Raw genomic sequence first — 23614 nt, 5'->3', positions numbered from 1 at the left:
AGGCGATGATGCTCTCATCCAAGTGGCGTTTGGTCGATCGGCGACGCAATATCTAGCTAGATCTTAATAGATGGATTTCCAATTGCTATCGTTCCACGAAATTTCAGCAGAATTATAATTGCGCTGTATAAATGTGTTGTCCCCCTTTCATCAGCAGATTAGATTTTGGGCCTGCGAGATATGTCCTACTCCCAGTTGGAGGTACCGGGGTATTGCTTTTCTTTTCCGAACCAGGCTTAACTCCATTTCCATTTCACAATGGAAACATTCAGGCAGTTTTACAAGGGGGGTTGCATGAGTTACTCTGGATATAGGACAGCCCTAAATATTTGGAAAATCTAGTAACTTGGTTCAAATCCCCTAACATCAGAACAAGCACAAAATATTTCTGATTTAACTAACCCTAGGATGTGTCCTGTAAGAAAACAGCGAGGATATCCTCTTCACAATCGTCATGGAATCCCTACATCTTTCCAATCTTATTTAGTAACTAATCGAATGGATATAAAACATCATATTACCTTGACATCATAAAGTTACATGTTTAACACAATATAACAGTTAACCACCACAAAGTTGACAAAAGTTTGCACTACTGTAGTGAAGAAACAATGCGCCTAAACTATTTGCTTCCAAGTTGATTGTGTAACCTACAGAGCAGAGCAGCTCCTTAGTTTTAAGAGGAGATATGGGATCATAATTTGTTGAGGGTGGAGCACTATTTAAATCTTTGATGGTAGGAGGGGACCAATTATAAATACAATTGACAGTGGAGATTAATCAAGTATTTCCACACAACTAGTGCTTTTTATAGTATAATATGACAAAAGTTTCAACTTATGATGCTGTAAACACTGAAGTTTCTTTTTTAAAAAAACACATCCTTACTTGTTATGTTTTATGTATTTTGACATGAATCTATGGAAGTTTAAAAAATTGACTCCATGGCTAAATTTGTGAATCTGCTGAAATTGTTCCACATTATTACAAGCATTCCCTTAGAAAATCATGATAACCATATACTGATAAGCAATGTTACAAGAACAAAATGTTTTCCCTGCATACATAAAAAATTGCAATCTCTGGAGAAATCAAGTGAAATAAAAATAATAATAATAATAATAATAGAGAAAAAGAAGTTGGTAGAAGATATCTGGAAGGAAAAGACTAAGCCGTTCAGGATGGTTGTCGCTAATAAGACAGTTAAACCAACAAGAACAAGCTACAAAACCATAATGTACAGTAACTTATTACCTTTGACAAGATGGAACAAACAGTTCCATGATATTGTACAGCAGTTGCTGACGCTGAAAGCTTGTTTGGATACACTGCGGTTAGACCAGTTCTCCTCTGATTGGCAGGGAAATTAGTACATTCTCCTCGCCAATCCCAAGGGATTGGCTCCAGTCCGCACCTATCCAACAGGCCCTATTTGTTTGGAGATGCAACAACTCCAATTCCCTAGTTTATTATCACGGGAGTTTCAGACCTTTGTCCTGGAGTCTGGCCTCATATAGGGTGACTAACTTTTAGACCAGAAAAAACAGAGGAACACGACCCATACAGCCTAATGTGTGAAAAAACGGAGAGAAACAACACATAGACAACAAGGAAACCGCAGCAAGTGCACGATAAAATTATGCTCGAGCTGACCTAACGATGTTGCAATGTGGCACACAAGAAGTGCCTTGAAGGAGCATCTGATAGTGTTCCAGTAGCAGGTCAGCGTCATGGAAAGGGATGGAAAGGGAGTGCAAAGGGGCAGTAGGAGGTCAGCATCACCGGAAAGGGAGGTGCAAGCTATTACTAACAAGTCAAGGCACCAGCCGGGGGCATGCAGGCATAATGAACCGGAGTGCAGAGTATCTGCAACAGTGACACGTCAGAGAGGGAAAGGCAGGCTTGGGCATGCAGAATAAGGTCTGACAGCGAGATGAACAGGTGACACACTTGGAGGTGCCTTTAAGCATGTCCAACCACCACTAAAACATGAACAGAATTGGTACTTAAGCCGCCATCGGAGGGTATCAAGGTGCATTTGCACCCAGGATCTCACACCGACAGATGGTACAATGTGGTTCGGCGTTAATTTAAGGCAGAAAACATTCCGATCCTGCAACTTAGAATAGCAAGGACATGAAAGCAAGATATAACAAAAATTTAGAGGCAATTACAAGTTGATCACCTTTTATGCGAAAAGAAACACCATTGGTTGAGGCTTGCAGCTGCTATAATGCGAAGAAAAACTGTTGCATCTCCCTGATAAGTAGACTCCTGCTGCCAAGAGGTATCAGACATACTGTTAAGAGTGTAGTATGTGAAGCACAGGACAAATGATTATAGTGTTCAGTTAGAAATAGTATGTGCTTAAACCATGGGCTAACTCAGACAGATGGTAAAAGAAAAATAGCCCATGGTATATCCTTGAGAATACAGTTCATGCTATGTTACCTTTTCTTTTCAAGGAATTGCTGTGCTACCTTGAGATCAGCAACTGCACCGAGCCTCCCCTCCTGTTTAGTCAAAAAAAACAAAAAGGAAAACGAGCAACTACACTGCAAATTTAATCAACCAAATACACTGCTGCTTAGAACATTTCAGAAACGGAAGGAAAGGACATGCAAAATAACAGAAGAAAAAAAATACACAGATGTAAATGGTGGTGCATCCTCAAACAAAATTGAAGACGGTTCTGTACAGGGTTTTCAAAACTAAACAACACTACTAGGATTTAAATACTACTCCATGCAGCCTCGCACAAACTAGTTTCAGATCAGTTTCTGTACGACAACCTCATTTGCAAGAGTTTCATTCGAGTTAAGGGGGATGACATAATTTGCGAAAAACTTTTCATCAACTAGTCTCTTATGATTCTTGTTAGGTTGTTTTTCAATTATCTACATATAAATAGGCCACTAAAAGTAAAAATTTACGCAGGGTTACTTTCATATTTCCTCCCCATGTACGAAGATGATACTTAAGATCACCAAAAGCAATAATGAAATGACTAACCTAGTTGTTAAACCAATTATGATCCGACATAAATCGCTCTGCTCTAAATCAATTTTTCTTCTGAGAAATAAATGCCAGTAACCTTTTCAGCAAAGAAAAGGTAGGTAAACTAAGCTACCCAAGGTATCTTAGGAACCAGTAGATACATGAAATCCATGGTATGATTATTGCTGGCATGTTCGTGACAAGCAGGTCTAATAGGAATGGACTGTGTGTAAAGGAAATGACAACATTGACAGGATAGGGTCCTGCATGCGAGGTTCAGAAAAATAAGAAATAGTTCCATTATGCTGAAAGGTTTTTTCCCCTGTTGCTAATTCCTTCCTTTCAAAGTTTCGGTAAGACGGCCTGTCAGACTGTTCCTAGTGGATGAACAGTAGCACAACCTCTCCAAATTTCATTTATCAGGATAAATGTTGTTGGGAGAAAAATTTGCTGATAAATACATGCTTGAACAGTTCTGGTTTCCTACCTGAGAAAAGGAAAGGTTTCACGGTTCTCTGTCACTGAAAGTTTGATACATTGCCGGCACCTAACAAAACTTAGTGCTCAATATATCACATTGCATGATGCACGGTCTAGCAGAAACTAGAAAGAAAAAGACTGGAAATGATAAACGATGCCAATGCCTATCAACAGTACCAAACAGACATCAAAGGAGCACCATTTACAGGCAATGAGTATCTGTCATCCAACTGAAAGCACTGAAAGGTATCTTTTACGAATTCTATGCCATTTAAGCATCCCAGTAATGATTTACTCCACTCCACTCCATGGGTCAATACGTTAATACATGAAATAAGTTGCAACCTAAAAGGCCCTGGGAGACTGAAGAACTGTACAGCTATCAAAAACTATTGTAGTGACTGACTGACTCAAACTAATGACAGAAGTCTGAACATTCAGAATACAGAAGTCATAAAGCAACTGCCTGTAATCCTGTTTGTCATTACAATGAGAAAAAAGCAGCAAAGTTACAGAGTTTACAAATATTTTAAGCCTTTGCTAGTAGAAAACCAATAAGGTACACAATAAGACAAAAATCAGTCAGAAAAGCCAAAACGACATTGACAGCACCAAAAGGTCAGTTTGAAAGAATAACCCAAGAACCGACAACCCAAGGAAAAAAAGGGGTTAGTCCAAAGAGACTTTGAACCAAATGGTCGGAAACACACAACTACTGCAACTAGATGAAACAGAATCTCAGTATCATTAATGACACTTTTATTTACTGATGTCGTCATCAATCAATACTCAAGATGGAGCTGCTGATCCAATTGCAGAAAAACTGAAGACAAAAGTAAGATAATCAGAAATTCATTCTCTAAAAGCTGAATGACCATGCACCTAAATTGCTTGGATGAGTTAAAATAATGTAGCCATTACTGTTAAAGAAACTGAAACTGGAATTCTCTCATTCCGACATTCAAATCAGGACATGGACAAAGAAAGGGCGTGATACTCAGTCTCAACTTCACAAACATAGAAGGCTACAAGCACACAAAATACAACAAAGGCAAGAATATATATTGATTATAGTGCTATAAACTCTACGGTAGCAAAACAGTAAGAAATTAAAATAGCCATTTCTTCCTGAATTTGCTGGTTATCAGCCTGATGCAACAAATGTGTGCGGAATTCAGCTCTGAGGCCGAAATTGACTGCCAATTCTACCATACTGTCTTGTAGACAGTGGACTCCTTCATGACATGCACTAGTTATGGTTGACAATTCTCTCCCCTGTTTCCACACACGCAACCTTGCTCGTTGACATCAAAACCAGAGCTGAAATTAACCGCTAATACGCATTAGCAGGGCAAATAAAAGACACACACCAAGTGCAATGTGCCTGTAGAGATACCCAATCTATGTGCGGGGCTTATTATAAATTCCTCCTCAGCATGTGAAACAATGATTGAAGAAATGATTCCATACTAATCATTACTCTGCATTTTCTACGGTATAACAACACTTTTATTTCGACGAACCAACGCAGGATACGGTGCCATTCCAATCAGACTGACAAAGTCATGGGATCGAATCTGGCCCCATTCCTTTAGCCTAAAAAAGAGAGAGTTTGGCGCTTTGTTCTACAGATCAGGTCGCTTTGTCTCCCGATTCCTACTCAACACACAATATACAACATATTTCCCAATATCACGAGGCTAATTAACATTTCATAGCAAGAAAGATCGGAGCTTTTCACCTGCACAGACCGAACGGTTCCGGCGGCTCAGAATGCCCCCCCAATAATTCAGGGATGGCGGCCTGCGGTCGCGGAGCTCCAGAGGTTGCAGGGGTTCAGAGGGCAGTTGGGGAAGGGATGGGCGGGGATCGCGCCGCGGCTGCCCGCCGGCGGGTCCCCGTCAGGTAGCGCTGTGGGCGTGTCGGTGCTCGGATAGCTTTGGGGGAGCGGACAGTACGGTGAAATAAAACGCAGCAGTGTTCTTCTAGACCTTTTTTCTTTTCCTATTTTTTTATTTCTTTTAGTTGCACAAGTCAACGGTAAGAATTTGCCGTTAAAGGCAACGGGTGGCAGATTTGAATTCCGGTAGTGGTAGAACGAGAGATTTAAGGGAGTTCATCCAAACTGAGTCTGAGACTACTCAACTGTGTTCTTTTAGTTAACTTGAACGTTTAGGTGCACAAATTAAAACTTTGATCTTTGATGCATTAAAGTATGGGTAATAGTTTAAATTGAACTTCGGCTCAACTTTCAAGTTTAGAAAGTTTGATTTTGATAATTAAAAGGTTCAATTTTGTGTTTGGATTGAATTTGAAATTATTTGAGCTTTCCTTTTGGATTAAGCCTAACTTACCGTGGGCTTCACTCTAAATTTAAACCAGAGCAGTACGTACAATAACCCTATAGCTCGACATTTCATGATACTAAAAATTATCGAACTAAAATAAAATATACCAGTAAAATTCATAAGCGGTCCCTACACTTTAGAAACTATTCGAACATTTCAATAGCAAAGGTTAATCCATGGTGGATTATTTCATTATTTGTACTCAGAAGCCATCTCATTCAGAATTTCTCTCCACTTTCACTAATTCCAGTGAATCAAATTAACATTTGGGTCATAGAAACATTTGTATCCTCTCTCTGTCTGTCTGAAAAACAACTTGGAATTAAACCATCCACATGCGTTTGTGTGTCCACATGGCAACCATTCAAGGTGAAACAACACAATTAAGGGTGTTTCTTGATGCAGTACTCGATCGAGCGTAACGCCAACCGGCCGGGTGAAGTATTGAAATCGAGGAATATCATAACGCATGCACGTAGACAATATATGAGCTAGACTGTACTTTGATGCGGATTCAGCTCTGACATAGTTGGTGAAATTGACGTGACAGGGACGTCACGGCGGACTTGCGCACGTACCTCCACTACTGCAGGCAGCAGGCAGCCTCAACTAGCTCCCTCAATGCAAGTACATCATGTGGAGCTCATACATGCTCACAGACGCATCGAATGCTTCAGGCAACTTGTAGCTCACTAGAACGTTGATTATTTATACCTAATTATTTTCTCTCGGAGTAATTTGTTTTCACTCCATCAGATTGCAAATGCAAATCACTTTTATGCAAAATTAATTGAACTAAAAATTTGTCTGATCAATCATTAAATATTAACAAAATTTTCTTCATATTGGCGGCTGATTAAGTCCAGTGACAGGCTAAAAATTTGCTGAGGATGCATGCATACTCTCCCCATCCCAAATTATGGGTCATTTTGATATTTCTAACTTTTTTTTTCCTATGCAACTAAATATACAACATATCTGGATATAAGTAAAACATATGAATTTAGAAATGTCAAAATGATCTACAATTAGTAACGAAAGGAGAACTATCTATAGTAATAACAAAAACGGTGGCACATTAATCAGACAAGACAGTAATTCTCTTGATCACCATGCATGGTTATTATAAACTAAGATGGGTCGAACATCTCGATCGATTGATGAGCAATCAACCTTTGTTCTGCTATCTAAACTGTCGCCGATGGATGGATGGAGCTAATGGCTTAGCTATCCACGCATCCGTGGACAGTGGGAGGGACAGGGAGGTGCTGCAAGGGAAGCAAGGAATATTGTGCGGGCTCCACCAGACGGATCGGAGCACCCGTACCCTGAGGTGACATGGCACGAGCACGTACGGGGGAGGGTTGAGCGCGCGAGCTCGCAGTGACATCTAACCTCACGAACCAAACAGTATCTAATTTCGGTTTCCGCCTTATTTAGCATTTACCTTGAATTAATTGTGTATATATTAAGCTTTTGGTGCAGAAGTTTGGGACGATTACCTCGCAATCTTCGAGAGACAGAGCTCGCTACCTATAAGTAAACACATCGCCTACAACTAAAATAATAGTATGATTAATTTTAAAAATAAATTAATAAAAGTATGAGTACCCGTGCTAAGCTTATTTAGACATGAATATGATATAGATACGTTTCATCACAAGAAATCTAACAAGTTAATCTACGGTCAGTTGGCTAGATTAAAAATTCTTCATTGACATCAAGCTTGTCAAGCTAGATTATTCACCAACTTCCATGGTAGTATTGTATACTTATGAAGAAAAAAAAATACTAGCTTAATTAAATTTCTTAGAATTGACAAACCTTGGCTTTAAAATGACTCCAACACTAGAATTAATTCTTGGTGAATATATGAGGTAAAAAATTTAATGCCTCCTAACAACTCATTTGCTTTTACCTTAGTTACAGTTGATTTATATGAATCTTTAGTTATCTAAGTCCTCCTAATACCACATGGTTTTAAGTGAATTGGCCTCAGAGTGGAGCTCACAATTTGCATCGAGCTACAGCTTTCTCCTGTGGCGCCTCCGTCGCTACTTACAGCTCGTGCGTTTCCATCCATATATAATAAAAATAACAACAAGAGGACAAGAGCACCTGCAAGGCTCGGAAAGGTTAAGCCGTAGTGACACACAAGCAGTCCACCCCAAACTAAGCTGCTGGCTCAGCTAACCGTAAACTAGTCAGCGTCATACACGCGCTAGTGAGTGCATGGCATGTGATGACCTCAGCACGGAGCGCCTGCTTTTCCACACAGGAAAAGAAAAGAATTGCGCATGTCTCGTAGTGCATCCACCCGTCCATCCCACAAAGATCAAAGTTGGGCACTGTGCGGACGCCCATGACAGCTTACCTTCTCTCTACTCCTCCCCTCCAGCGGCACAAGCACTCGCATTTCTTAGCTTGTAGTTGTAGAGAGGGAGAGACTAGAGAGAGTAGAGAGAGAGAGAGACTAGAGAGAGAAAGAGAAGTGTAGTGTAATGTAGCGTGTATGTACATTGGCCGTGCTGTCTACCTTATATGAAAGGCACCCCTGCCCCCTTGAACATTCTTCTCCTCCTCCTCCTCCTCTTCTTGCACCTCCTCCCTCCTGCGCTCGCTCTCCCATGGTGTCGGCCGCGGCGCGGCGCAACGCCACCAGAGAGGAGGAGGCATGAGAGGATGGTGACGCTGCTCCGGCCGCACCGCCACGCCCATGGGCCGGCCGCCGTCAGCGTTCGCCTCAGCAGAAGCCACAGCCGCCACCAATTGCCGTCGTCGCCGCCCTGTGGTCCTCGCCGTAGCAGCGCCCTGAGGCCCATGGCACAGGACCCCTCCCACCCGCACCGGCAGAGCAGCAAGGACACCGCCGCGCCACCGCCGCCGCCGCAGGAGCAGCCCGAGCAGCCGGAGATAGCGCCGCCGCGGCCGCCGTCGCAGCCCCCGCGCGACGTCGTCCAGGAAGCCAGTAGCAGCAGCAGCAGCACCGGCAGCGACGCCGGCTCCTCCTGGCTGCAGCTCGGGATCGGCCCGTCCTCGACGTCGCCGCCGCCGCCGCCGTCCTCGCGGCGGAAACGACAAAGAACCGATGAGGCGGGTCCCTCGACGTCCGTACATCCGGGAGCCGCGCCCCCGACGCTCCCGCCGCCGCCGCAGCTGCGGCTCTCTCTACAGCCGGGGCCTTCGTCCTCGGCCCCGGCAGCGGCGGTGGGGGCAGTGGTGGCGGCGGCGCCGCCACCGCCCGCCCACGAGGCCGGCACGTGGTTCCTGCTCCGGGCGGCGCAGAACCAGTGAGTACGACATGCCCGCGCCCCGCGAGCGACTTTTCCGGGCAATGTGGGTGGTTAGCTCATGCTGTTGCCGCTGATCCATGCAGGAGGAGGGAGCCGCCATTGCCGCAGATTCCGAGGAGCTACTTGAGGGTTAGGTTAGCATCTCAACTCGATCTCCTCTAGATCTCCATGTGCGTTTCCCCTGCACCACCTACCTGGATCCCTCCCTCCCTCTACCTCTTTTAATTAGAATTAGCGAGGAGCCGACGACGACTTTGCTTAATTCCTTTTGTGTTAATTTAAGTTCTGATTGTTCCTTTGATTAATCTGTGCTGATCATGCCACATTGACCTGCCGTGTGTGTTGATGGGCAGCAGAGACGGGAGGATGACAGTTAGAGTAGTGATGAGGTACCTGGTTAACAAGCTGGGGCTTGACGACGATTCACAGGTATGGCATGCATGTCGCATCCCCATGTTGCTATGTTTTTGTTTTGGTTGCTCTACTTATTTTATTTTCCCCTTCTTTGACTTCTATATATGCATGCATATATGTTTTTGTTTGTGCAAGGTGTGATTTGCTCTTGCTTTTTTTTTGGGGGGGGGGGGGGGGGGGGGGGGCTTTGAACAAACCTCCACTAGCCACTAGGACATTTTGGAGGATCACATAACAAAAGTTCTAGGTTTGTCAATTGAGATGGTCTCAGTGCGAGTAAACTTTAATTTTGTTCGATTAAGATGAGAAGCGAAAAAATTCAACCGATAAGCTGTCACACGATCAAATTTTAAGCGGAAGATGAAAAAACGCTAGAAATATAGCAACGGATAGGCTTCCTTGTGAAATTCTCCACAACATTTGGACCACCGCACGCGTGCATGAACTATGGGGTGAGCCTGTCAGTGAGTATTAGGAAGAAACTTCTTAAGGAAAAAGACTTGTCGAAGAAAATTCTCATTTCTTCCAACCATTCTAAAATTTCTCTATTTATAAATATAAAGAAATTTCCTCCGCAAAGAAATAATTGCATTTTTAGCCATTGAATACAGTTTGAGAAATATATGCTTACTTTAAAAAAGCCACTAGAGAACAAGTTTGGAGGAGGATGAAGTGACAGGTAGGAGGGCACAAACAAGGGCCGGGGACAGGATGTTACTACGAATCACCTGCCCATTGGTAGCCACCATATATGCATCTGAATCTAACCTAGCTGCTTGCTACCATCTAGCCTCTTGCTTTCTCTTTCCCTTCTCCATTGTAGAGAGAGGGGTGGTGTGTGAGCGAGTGCCTTTACCTGCAGCGCCAAATATTGGTAGGTGAAAGGAGCTTTAGAGCTACGGACAGTAGTTTAGATGTCGAGGTTCCCATCCCATAGGTCTTTGTTGTTGTTGTGACAAATGGTGTAGGTGAGGGGTGTGCGTCTCACCTGTTACATCAGGGGGGAGGGCGCCCTCCCGGGCCGGACCCCATGATTAAGGGCTCTATATTCTCTCTCTACACCTCCCTATCTCTCTCTACCTCTCTCCATCTTCTCTCCCATCAAACTAAGCTTAATGCATGCTTTTGTGGCTGCCTGGTTTGGTTTGGTTTCTCTCTCCTCCCTCTAGAGATCTTTGGACATTCATGCATATATGGACCTCAACCAATAGGAAATACACACTATACCATATTTTCACAGGTCCATGTATACATGGTTCAGCTGGTGAAAGTTTAATTTTGTATATATATAGTTGCCAGCTGTTTTGCATCGTCACCTATCTTTAGGTTTACACATATATGCATTGTCCGAGCATGATGGAAGCTTAACTTGCTCACAAATTTTACCTGAAATGGAAGGGCCCAAGAAGCCCTGTCCTTGAAGGAAATTAGTACTTGAGGAAGTGTGAGAGTGGTGTTGAGTTTACTTGAAGATATTACTGCTATCCACCCAAAGAGGAAAAAAGGGGCCATGTCTCACCTAATCCAGTGAAAGTCATGCACCATCCTATGCAGTATGCACCACAATGTGTAGTGCTTTTGCATGCCTGTGGAATATATGCATGCCCCTGCCATGACCAAGAAGCAAGCCTCTCTCTATATAAGCATATACACACACACACAGTCTCTGTGAGTGGGGGAAGGTGTCATCATCATAATGGTGCTCTGGATCCTTGCTGCAACCATGCCGGCCAGGCCTGTGGTTGTGGACCTGCCATGCTACCTGCAGGCAAATATATACAAACAGTAGCTATCTTCCAATTCCAATCTCAGGAAGGGGTGATAGCTCTAACAACCTAGCACCCCCTCTGATATTTCTTTTCTCTCCCCATTGAATGAGCTAGTAAAATTAGGTGCAATTAGGTTAATAATCTGTTTAGATTATGTGGAAATTAATTACCACCTGTATTTTTTTTCTTCCAGAAAGAGAGAAGTTAATTTATTGATTACTCAGGGACATTACTCCTGGAAACCACTAGCTTAATAACACCAAGGAGAACCTGCGCCACACCACAGTATGAGTCTAGGGCACATAGGTATTTCGATCTGTGAAAACTATATGTGGCAATTCTTCTTTCTGAATATATATCTCCTGGTAACTGAAAATCCCCGCCCATAAATAACAAACAACACTTTAATTTGAAAGGTGCCAAGGTGATTATCATTTTTGTAAATATATCTAGTCAAATAAAGCTGGCACAGGTCAATATGCCCAAGCTAACAGTTGCTGCAAAAAACTGGAGACTGTCGGTGCTGCATGGGTGGTTGTTAGTTGAAGTAGTAGCAGTGGCATCAGGGAACAATTTGCGGAGCATCACCTCAGCACAACAATATGGAGCCAATTGCATGCAAAAGACAAAAAAAACGTCACATACCAAGACATCGAGTTTCTAGAAAGTATTTGCTACATACATCAACCTGAAAAATACGATATTTGAATCCTTTAATTTGAAAGGCCGGGCATGCGTACATGTGGTTTTCGCGATCATTAATTCTAAATGGAAGGAAAACGGAAATGGCACAATTACTGAAATAAATGTACTGAATGAAAGATTGTGCTTGATGGTCTACTAATAAAAAGTGCGATGAGATAAACCACCATGTATATTATGGGAATTCACGTGTCTATAGTACGTGAGAGGTTAATTCAATCCGATCATCATAGTGCTGGAGGAATCCAAACTGGTGCTTTCTGGACCGATTTCTGTAAAAGAGGGTCAAGTGATTCCTTAGCCCTACATTGTACTGGCCTTCGCTTTCTAGGAAATAAAGTAGGTGGATGCATGTAGAGCACTCGGCCAGCATCCTAAATTTAGTTTTCTGTTTCAAAATTTTACAGGCTATGTGCGTGTAGGATTTAAATTTGAAGGGAGCGTGAAGGAGAACTCAAGAGATGGCAATGTCTTTGTCTAACACTTAGTTAAAAAAATTCATTTAATTTGTTGAGTTTAAATGCTTTTTGATGTTTATCGACGTCAATAATGCATGCATGGGCATGCATATGAGTAGAAAAAATGAAGCGGAGTAGTAGCCATGCCTCTTAATTGTAAACTATGCATATTATGAAAATTTGATATTTTAAATTCTTCATTTAGTGGATAGTTGTTGGTTTTGCTCTAAAAAATTCATAAAGGAAAACATCATTTATATATATATCATTTTGATATAATATGCTGAAACTAGTTGTTCTATGTTTAAGATTTGTGAGATCTAATACACAATAACACTAATAATCACTATGTTCAAACTAACAAATGCATAAACTCACAACTTTTTATATACAAACTCCAACCAAAGCAAGTAATTGATTTTTAGAATGATTGTGCCATGCTATTGTAGTTTTCACCTAAGTGTCGTAGATGTTTTGTTTAGGCTTATCTTAAGAAATATTTCGTAAGATTGCATCTAAAAAGACAAGTTGCATTAGAGACCAGAGACCATTCCTATCTCCAAGACCTTGTATAATTTATAATTTTTCATATCCTTAACATATATGTTACCTCACCTTCGACTTGCATTAAACTAAAATTACATTGAAATAGGACTCTACTACACTTGTACTTTGTATGTCGTCCTTTCATCTTATTACATATTAAAACCTTATGTGTAATGTCAAAATACAACTTTCAGTTAGGTGACAAGCTGCTCCAAATTTTATTTTGTTCAGTCAGTATCTTGGATCTTCCTACGTACACTGCCACTACACTCTAAATTTAGTCTATCTAGAGCGGTAGGTGAGCCATGCATGTATAGAGCCTCGATTTATTTTTTCCGTTTAGACATCATCCTTCTAGTAGCTAGGCGGCTCGTTCAACTTTGTCTTTCTTTCATCTCTCTTTTTCACCTCCTCTTTCATAACACTTTCTGCTTTCTTTTGTTAAATATTGGCCTTGGCTTTTTCTGGGCTCTGTTGTGTGTAGCCGTGTAGGTATGTGTGCATGCATTTTATGGCATAGTTTTGTCTGTGCTAGTGCAGTTGTTACCCTAGTAGTATATGTATACCTACATATGCTTTGGAAAGCATCGCGCGGGAAAAAAATTTGACGATGCACCAGCCGTTCTATCCTAGCCTTAAAGTTAAGCTGCAGATTGAAAAAATGAAGGATTCATCATTTGTAATCTAACACTTTACGCACTTTTTCATGGTGCCTTTTCTACTTTCATCCAACTAAGAAGCCAGTTTAATCTGAACTCAAAGGCAATTAATAAATAATAAGCTGAGCAATAGGTCCTTTCGAAAAAAGTACTACGCTGCTTGCACAACAGTTCTGTAATTTAATAAGCTAGGGCAACCATGCATGCAGATGAAAATTATATTTCATTTTTCTGCTCAGCACGCAGGGTGTGACTGCGTGCATGCCTAACCATTTTAAAGTGAATGAAATGACAATAACTTCCTTATTTTTTTTCCTTCACACATGAAAATAACTTGAAAATTTATCAAAATATGATATGATTTTTTAGTATTAAAATACGGATTATCCTTTATATATCTGGCCAAATAAATATTGAGGATGCAATAATGTTAGAGACTCTCATATTAATACACTTTGTAGGATCGAATAGTGCTGCTGGATAAACTGAAAATATCGTCATGAAACTAACAGTGAACAAAAGGAGGTCGATCGTAGGCTCACCCCACTATAGCTCATCTTTTAGCCGTTCAGGTGTCCTCTAGTAGCCCCTTTGCATGCAGTAGTGTCGCTTCCACGCCTTTCCCTACCAAAACCAAGCTTTTGCCTTATTAAGTCCTTTTTAACCTCCTCTACAATTTCACCTCTCCAAATTAAAGTTAATAGAGATTAATTCAAATTAAAGCTGGCGAGTGAAACTGCGCTAGGCACCTCAAAATTTCAACTTTTTCAAACTTGTACTCAATTCAATTACAGACTTATTTTTAGCATTTGCATGCATTCGCAATAGCTAGCTAGCGGCCGGGGAGTGATCGAGTTAGTTGCCACGCACTGATCGCCGCTGCTAGCAGCTGGCTGCACTACTACCCAGCAGGCACACAATGCAACAGCACAGCACAGCGTGACAGCAGGCTCGATGGGCGTCGTCGTTGGAGCTTTCAGGAATGGGGACGTGAGACCTAACAGGCGCGCGCTTTCAGCTCGCTCTCGATGGCTTCCGTGTGTGCCCGCGCGCGCGCCAGCTGATGATGTGCATGGCTACGTGACCTCGCACCACGTCCACTGCATGCCTGCGTGTGCTTGAGCTTGATGGCTCAATAATTCAGGTTTGCCATGCGTTGGGTTCCGACGTCCCCGTCCATGCATGCATGCGTACGTGCTTGGGATTGATCCATCCATCCATCCATCCATCGATATGCATCCATCCATCCATGCATCATCATGCATGTGCATGCATGGAGATCTCCATCGACGCAGAGGTCATGCGTGCATGGAATAATTGGGTATATTATTATATCCTTTTCAAGCGATCCCACTACAATAAACGCACGTCGTCTATGCACGCGTACGTGGCTCTCCTACTCCTTCGCCACGTGTGGTTTTCCAAGTAAAAGTAGTTGCGATAGACGGAAAAAATCTGTGGAGACCCACGTGTGCGGTTGTCGCTTTAGTTCAGATGATGAATACGTACATGTATGCTAGGCATTGTTTGGCACACGTTTCGTGTATCCGTATACGCTTCACTGTCGAGAGGGCGTGGATGGGTACGTGTGCGTTCCACGTGTACTAGCATAAAAGATATGTTTTGGGTTCCGTGACGTGTAGTGCCAATACGAAGCTTGTTGGTACGGTCCCCATTCGTAGTAGGGCAATATTCCTGCGAGATGGACTGCTACTCTTCGTTCCTCAGGAAATATGAAGGAAAATAGCATGGCCTCAGCATTTTGTTTTCAGTATGCTGTGTAAGATACGATCGAATGACGTGCTCTACATTAGTGGATTCAAATTGCTAGGCATTTTAACGCTGTGTTTCCCCTATTTTTATCTTTTTTCAGAATTCTGCATTTTGAAGGGAGACCTTAGTTAACTAGAGCTCTCTAGGACCTGACCTACATATAAGCACATACTATAGCTGTTAGATTGGGATGGCCACAACTGTCACCCGCACAAGACAATGCATGGTCCAAACTCCAAAGTGCTTTTAATAACTGACGAGACCAGACAATATACGAACAGTGTTCTCAATATTAATGCATAGATCAGCAATACCTTCAAATTAGACCTCGGCTCAATCACTGCAAAAACCCTGTGATACCTTCAGTTGCGAAACTGGTACACTTGAAATTTCCAAACAGTCATCTAGCTAGCTAGTCGAATGAATACAACTATATGTGATGCAAATAATGGATTGCAAAACTAAGCGAACAAGAAATGTGTTTGATTTTGTCTTCCTTTATGGAATGTAAACATTCCAAACAACTCAATTCTCTCTCTCTTGGACAGACAATCATGTGGACAAACTATATATACAGTACATAATAAATTACAATACAGTATCGGTACATATATACATACGTCCCTATCTAGCTGCCAATCATGATACACCAGGAGGATTGTCCACACACCAATCGCAGAGCGTTGTACCGGGACCTGACGGGATCATCACGATCTCTGGTACTCCCTACATGTTTGGTGATGATTAGACGATGGATGAAAGAGTTCCATCGCGTCGTCGCCATCCTCGTAATCACGTCCAGGATACCGGTTGTTGCGCTTGTGTATTCCCATGGATCCCCACCGACACAACCAATCATCATTTTCTCGCCACTGTACATGGGACACTATGGCCTCTGACCGACAACCATTACATGACTGTCACATCATGAATTTCGATCAAATGTTCTTTTTAAAAAATTTTGGAGAAGCACTGCATTGACATTTATGCCTTAGAGCTGGTATTTATTTCTATACATATTTGCAAAGTCCATCAAAACTGTGTAATACTAAATATATATGATATATAAACTTATACTCTTCAATACACAAGAATTGTACATACCTGGCTTAGATGGTGGTACAGCACAAGGTTTCCAATCAGTGTGGAAAGTGGTACTCCCTTGCACGACTACTCGAGCTTCATTTTTTTTTTCCTTTTGAGTGCACTCGTGTTATAAGAGGAAAAGTTAGGACCATGCATGCATTTTCTTCAAACACGAGCTTGAAAAATATGTTCACTGCCCACTGAGATTGCATAATGCAAAACTCCATGTAAACCCTGCAGCTTCATATACATTTTGGTCCACCACTACACACACATACACGGTGCCTTTTGTATTCTACTAACCCAACATCCCAATCTAGTTTAGCCCAGCATTACCTGACAGGATATCTATCATTGCCCCCACTTTCTATGGTGCTCGTCTTCGTATAACCGGCCATCACTTTTATTGACTCAATGGCAGCTAGCTGTTGTACAGTATAGGCGACATTTTCTCGAATGGCAAAAAGAAGAAGTTTATAAATATCGTAGGCACTTTCTGCTGCAGCCAATATGATCCATGCAAAGACTCTGTTTTTTGCTTTTTTTTGTTTATGAAACTAGTTATGCTTATAAACTTGATTGGTCTAATTAAACATTACTGATTTTTGGTAAAGAATTCTAGGAGGCTGCGTTCATTTTCTTTTGGTAGGTCAATGAAATGATTAGTGATGAGTTGAATTCTGATGGTGCATCTGCTAGATTCTGCTCCTCTCTTCCCCCGGTTACCTATGTCCTTTTGTGTCCATTTCAGATAGGCCTAAAAGAAAGTATAACATTACATAAATACGGGAAAAATCCACCATTTGTCAAACAAGATTTAAGAAATACCAAACCTATAAACTACAACATCTGTCTGACTGTACCTGCTTTAGTTCCATGCAGGATTCACAAATCCAATGGAGAAGTGTGTGTTATATACTGTAGATATAAGAATTTCCTAGTCAATAACAGAGGACGTTTGCTATTAATTCAGGACTTCTGCTGTAGGGTGCACAAATCCTAAAATTATAGGACAACTGGAAATGTCGTATATGTTTAAAGCAAATTCATTCAGTTTATTGGCAAATTTTACTACACTTGAGAGGGGACTATAGTCCTATAGATTGCATGCAATCAATCTTCTAAAGTTTTCGTTTAAAAATCTTCTAAAGTTTTACTGACAAATGTATATTGAACTTCTCCAAAGTCCTAGACCAAATGTAGCATCTGGTTACTTATCTTGCACAACAACCACTAGCAATCTTCATAAACATTGTTTTCACCACATCATTATAAAATGCAGCTAAGCACGCATGTGACATTGACTTCACTGCCACTGTGGGCTCTTGTGAGCAGTAACATGCATGTATCTAGACCTTCCAAGAGAGGCCAACCACCCTAAGGTAGTTAGGTCTAGGTGTAGCCTAGCATTCAACCAACCACTGAGTGCCAAGTGTCCACACAAAAATACGTGAAAAATATGCTTTACATCCTAACCACTAGGCATGTCGTGTCCTTTGCTCCTTTGTTTGTTTCCTCAAGAACTGTGGCCCACAATGCTCACATCAGTCCAGATCTACGCATGCTAGCTCACAACCAGCAGATGCTTGGCAGTTAGCTGCTGATCACCACATGCCCCGGTGTCATAACTCTAAATTTAGCACCATAGTTTTTTGGTGGAAATAAGAAAAAAATTTGATAATTCTAATCAGTTCCTTAACATTCCAGCCAAGTGTTAGTTTAAGCCTTCCCAAGTAACACGTGAACACCCAACAGAAACGCGATAATGATTAGCACGATAAACGATAACATATAATGCCACGTTAGGTGGACACATGTGTTTCACTTACTTGACAGACATCGCAATCCCAACAGTAGTTTCCTCAATCTTTTGCATGTTGTATAATAATTTTGCTCTTTTTTTTGGTGCCTTTCCAACCTGAAAAGAGGGGAGAAAAAAAGGGTGGGGTCAACATTAGGCAGCATCTGGAGAATCACATTGGAGGGCCCCATCTTGCAGCTGCAATAAATAGTATTTCTTTCTGCGGGCCCTTTTCTAATGATTGTTCTCCAGCCATTTTCTCCGGTGAAACCACGCCGTCAGACTGCTGCAGCCACTGGATTTTTATTTTTTTTAAAATTTTGGGAGGCCTTGTATTGCATTGCAGCTACTGGATCTGGACAGCTGCTTGCTTTTACACCACCTCGTGTGACTAGCAAGTTAGTCGCTTCATTGTTAGGTGTGGCATCAAGGGTTCTAGGTTTATGATCCCAGTGGGTTGAACTGTCACTGTTAGTATATATGGTATAACACTTAATCAGGAACTTACAAACTGGACCTAATCCTGATTTGGTGGGACTTCATTAGTGTCAACCTCCCCTCCTGGCAAACTTCTATTAGTTTTGACAGAGGTTAGGAGTATATCTAGACCTGGAGGAATCCCTTCCCTGAAATACCCCATTAGAAACTTAATTGCAAAGATACCTAGAAAAAAAAGGACAATTACAATTTTCAAATTTTCTGGAAGGTCCCTTTGACCTCACATGCAGAAGGGGAGGGATGTCCTATACCCTGTTTGCAGCAGAGTTATAAGAAGGGTGTTGATGTTATGGTAATGAGTGGAGACATGTAATGCAGTTCAACGGCAACACCGAAGTGACTTATGCAGTTTTATGATAACCATCACACTCTGATAAAGCACTAGCAGAGCTTCGTTCAATAGCAAGGGAATGTCACTGTAGACTATTCATTCAATTATGGAAACCTGAACATTTTCCCTTGTGACAGAATAAGCTCTGAAAAATGAGGTTTCTAGACTTGTACTAAAACTGTCCCTGAGTTTAGCTTTGCAGATAATATAGTGAAAAACTATGATGCAGCACCTTTTTTTCTTATATAAGAAAAGTTCACATGTATTACATCATTAGATGGTCTGAAGAATCAATTTGGTAATTAGATTTCAGATCTTGCTGTGGATGATATTTCAACCACTCAAACCCCTCAAAGGAATACAAAGAACCCATGCAATAGAAAGCAATAAATTGGAATGTGTCAATTATGTGTCCCGATTCAGCATATAATGCGAACAATGAACTGCCAATATTTGTTTGACCAAAAATACATAAAATAGTAAAACCACTAGGACAAAAAAAGAAGTGTATTTTAGTATTTCCCTCATGCATAAATGATAATTTACAGTGTGGTCATAACCTTTGCTTCAACAAGCATAATGATAGCAAGAATGCTTGCCAGTAAAAAAACTCTTTAACATGTATCTTTTTATGTAATGCAGTTAGAGATTACCTGTCGAGGGCAGCGCCTTCTGCCGACGATGACCCTACAACAGGTCCGCGACACCATTTGGCGCCCCGTGCCGGCTGAGGCCGCAGCGGTTTTGCCGGCCCCTGGCTCACCAAGCACAAACCAGATCATGACACTGCATTATGGCAGAAGCTAGCACCTGGAGAACGGAGCATCAACAGACAAACAACTTTTCACACTGTAATTAGTTTTCACTGCACACAGGCACTGATCCCCTTTTTTCCCCTCCCCTAACATCTAATCCTCACCAAAGAACTCACTGAGAAAGAATAGTAGAACACCAAGGATAGTAGATTATAGGTAACACCAAAATGTAACTGTACTTCAAAACCCTGAGAAATAATTCTTTCATATTTATTTAGTTCAAAGATTTATTTTGTTCCAAGTGCTTTGCCTTCTATGCTGGCATGCAGAATCCAAGCATTTGGAAGTGTTTCATCTAGGTTCCTACTAAGATTTTGAGATATTTTTAACTTAGAGAAACTAATGATGGGAAAAACAAATGTTCATGACTTAAACAATCATACCTACAGAGCACCACGAAAATACAGATGAAAAAAGAGCACACGGTGACCAAATGATGCTGCAATGTAGCACAATGGAAGCACCATGAAGCAGCATCCCGTAGTGTTCAGGTAGCATGTCAAGATCAATGAAAGAGAGTCCATACGCGAAGTCGGGGAAGTAGGAAGTCAACATCAAGGACAAGGAAATGCAAACAATTGCTCACAAGTCAAGATACAAAAGAGAGGAATGCAAGCAAGCATAACCAAGAATACATTAGTGTATCTATGACAGCTACCCAGGATGAGAGAAAATGAAAACAAAAATAGAAATGCAAAACAGGAAATCCTGAAAATGAAATGAATAGACAGAACACTCACAGGGACTTAAAGTACATTCGGTGCACACTGTACTCTGGATCATGAACATAATCAATAATACCAAATCCCATCAGCAAAGGTCTCACCGACAGATGATATATACTTAAAAACATGAGGTAACTGATGGTAGAAAACATGGTTAAGAATCTCCAATGTAGCATGCCAGGAATGAACAAGACAAAGTTGAAGCAGGTGGGGTTGGTCCCTTCAACACAAGACAAGGCACCAATACCAGCAGTATCAACAGCCACAGTGCACACCGACACTTGATGAAAAGAAAAGGATCACACAACTGATCAAAGGGCCAACATTAAATCGACTGGCTACTTGCTAAAAGTTACTTGTCTGTTCCGGCAAGACACTTAAAAGTAGCCATCAACACAAGCATAGAAAATTGATAAATACATCAAGAACATCATAGGAAGCAACAAAGCAGATTGATTTGACATCATATCTGCATGGTTTGTGCCATATAGGAAAAAGGAGACAAAACTATTCATTAAAGCATTTACCATGCCATATGTGCATAACGTATAGTAGGCAGCGTCTAACTCAGATGAACAAAATTAAATAGTTAGCATAAAATTTTCTTCGTTATTTAATAACATATCTGCGGTTATGCTAATAAATTTGAAGACAAAACTTTCCTGGAACAGTGAGATAAAAAAACAAATATTTGCACAAGCACATATTCCAGCATATCATTAGAGCAGATGGTTGCTCATCTTTATAGAGAAAACAATACAATCATAAAAACAGCATTAACAATATCAAATAACAGGTAACAAACATAATGGAACCTTTCACACCCCACCACCTGAGGACACTGACAATAGTACAAAACACTTAATAAAAATATGTCATGATAATTTATACTTAACAACTTACATAAGCACTGATATAGTACAACACAACAACCTGATTGACTTAATATATAAAACTGAACTAATGCACAGGTTCAAGGAGTTAGTTGGGTTAAAGATAGTATAGTAAATTGTCTACCTCATATTAGTACTATGTGGTGACATCGCTAGAAAAAATTAATACTAAAATGATTCCCTCTTTACACATGTCAGGACAAAGCCCAACATGCAGGTTCCCTGTATCATATCAGGAGCCAGCCCAATATAATTATGCCACTTGTCATATACCATGCAATACTTTTTCTTTACACAATTATTTTGTTCCTTAAATCCTTTCAAGTTCCCATGCCATATATGTTCTCAACTGGGCCTAAACCTGACACAAGAATATGGCACAAGGATACCTGCAATTGGAACTAGACTCAGACATGTCAAATCTGCATTGCAACATTGGACCTGAAAATCTATTATTCTTAGGCCAGGAAAGAATAAACAACAGTTGAGGATTTTTATGGAGTAGCTCTCAATCAAATACAACAAAATATACCCTCTAGCAAAATTTTATACCAAAATGCCATCATTTTTTGTTCTTTTTCATCAAAAATGATTATGAGAAAAGGACCTACTGAAATGCTCCACATCTTACTGCTTCGTACAAGGGCACCTATGATCCTATGATACCAACTGCAATCCACCTGAAGCTTTCATTTGCCTTAACATACATCTTTACCTATGTTTTTTGCCTTCACCCAAACCTAGTTCTATGCACGTTGTAGATTTGCATCACACAACACTTGCAAACTGGACCCCCGTTCTGCTACTTTGTTAGGCCCATGGACACATTTTCCTGAATAAACCCCACATATAGTTAAAAAAAACACATGTAACTGCATCTCATCTGACCCCAGAACATAAAAATAACTAGAAATCCAAAGAAGGTCAATAACTCTTTCATTGCTATAGACTAGCAACAAGCTAGCAGAAACATGTAGCCTTACATATATCTTGCATTTTGACTTTGCTATTTGTCTTTTTTGAACTATGTTATATTTGAAGGGAAAGCTCTAGGCCCATTGATGTATTCCTTTCCCTTCTTGTTTGTTTCTTTTCATTCATTCTCTGGCATAAGTACACATTGTGGTTTCCCAGTTGAACTTGAAATGACATGTCATTTTTTTTTCACTCAGGTTCTCAAAGTTGTTGAAAAAACATTCAATCATGGGCACCTGCACAAAAATTTATTACTGCCAGAATACACTGAAAAAGGATATTAACAACTCAGGATTGGAAAGTTTCAGAATGGGGAAAATACAAAGAGAAGGCCTGTGCGTACACAACAGTAGTGTGGCAAAAGACGATAGCCTAAAAACCAAAATAAAAATAACTATCAACTTGGAACAGGAAAGAAAGCCAATCCTCTGAACAACTCATGCATAATATACGTGATGAACAGGAACAACAACTTATCAATCACTCAACTAGGATCAAGGAAAATGGGATAACAGAAAAAATTAAAAAATATTAAACTAAATGTTCGCTTATTGGAAAGCTTATGTATGTCGTAATTTGTCATTTGAACATTATTAGGTTCAATTCATGTTCTGTTGGGGCATAGCTATGTCACAAGTTCACCAATTTTCAATACACTGCACATTTAAAATCATATATAAACATTAGTTCTCGAGAAGCTTAACCTAAATGCCCTAAAAATATTTGGACAGATTCTAACATGTATGAAATACTTTCAAGTACCCATACAAGTTCTATTGCGATCGTTTGAGCACTATAATAAAGAAACATTTGCTCTAAAAGATCCCACAATAAACATTAATGGACATCAAGTGAAAAGCCAATAAGAAATTCAAAATCTCGTACGTACTATTCATGACAGTCCAATTTATGACTAAACAGAGGTGCACAGTTGCATGAAATATGTTATTAATTTTAAGTGCACTGTGTCATGGGTTGCATACCCTGAAGCAACTAATCAGGCATAAACACTACATTGAGATACTCTCACCAGTATCCAATAAGTTGGCCA

The 23614-nt window shown here is 40.8% G+C and overlaps 1 protein-coding gene and 1 long non-coding RNA gene across 6 annotated transcripts; one reads left to right on the top strand and one right to left on the bottom strand.

Annotated features, from left to right (window-relative positions):
• Positions 1-860: 860 nt before the first annotated feature.
• Positions 861-5433, bottom strand: LOC117850618 (uncharacterized). Its single transcript, XR_004639324.2, has 2 exons — positions 2452-5433; positions 861-2274 (listed from the first exon to the last, which is right to left on the bottom strand). It is a non-coding gene; the product is annotated as an uncharacterized lncRNA (long non-coding RNA).
• Positions 5434-7972: 2539 nt separating this feature from the next.
• On the top strand, positions 7973-20215 carry LOC117848829 (uncharacterized). Of its 5 annotated transcripts, none has more exons than XM_034730387.2 (4): positions 7973-9115; positions 9202-9252; positions 9472-9547; positions 12411-17371. In XM_034730387.2, the coding sequence occupies exons 1-4, from the start codon at positions 8367-8369 to the stop codon at positions 12423-12425; spliced, it is 891 nt and encodes a 296-aa protein (XP_034586278.1). In that variant the 5' UTR covers positions 7973-8366; the 3' UTR covers positions 12426-17371. The 5 variants fall into 5 exon arrangements, 4 of the variants coding, with proteins under 4 accessions (XP_034586278.1, XP_034586279.1, XP_034586276.1 ...); XR_004638938.2 differs by lacking the exon at positions 12411-17371 and adding an exon at positions 19798-19862 and having other exon boundaries at positions 8174-9115; positions 9202-9288; positions 9475-9547; XM_034730388.2 differs by having other exon boundaries at positions 8179-9115; positions 9475-9547.
• The last annotated feature ends 3399 nt before the right edge of the window (positions 20216-23614 follow it).

The sequence above is a fragment of the Setaria viridis genome, chromosome 3 (genome assembly GCF_005286985.2).
Source record: "Setaria viridis chromosome 3, Setaria_viridis_v4.0, whole genome shotgun sequence".
NCBI lineage: Eukaryota > Viridiplantae > Streptophyta > Magnoliopsida > Poales > Poaceae > Setaria > Setaria viridis.
The sequence above is the reverse complement of the archived record's forward strand: the minus strand, read 5'-3'. Positions and strand labels throughout refer to the sequence as shown.

What these genes read in the sequence shown, in the direction of transcription:
- LOC117848829 (XM_034730385.2), top strand. Translation starts at nt 8,367, where the DNA reads ATGAAAGGCACCCCTGCCCCCTTGAACATTCTTCTCCTCCTCCTCCTC. An exon ending in CTCCGGGCGGCGCAGAACCA is followed by an intron (nt 9,116 to 9,201) that starts GTGAGTACGACA and finishes TGATCCATGCAG; the next exon opens with GAGGAGGGAGCCGCCATTGC. An exon ending in AGGAGCTACTTGAGGGTTAG is followed by an intron (nt 9,253 to 9,471) that starts GTTAGCATCTCA and finishes GTTGATGGGCAG; the next exon opens with CAGAGACGGGAGGATGACAG.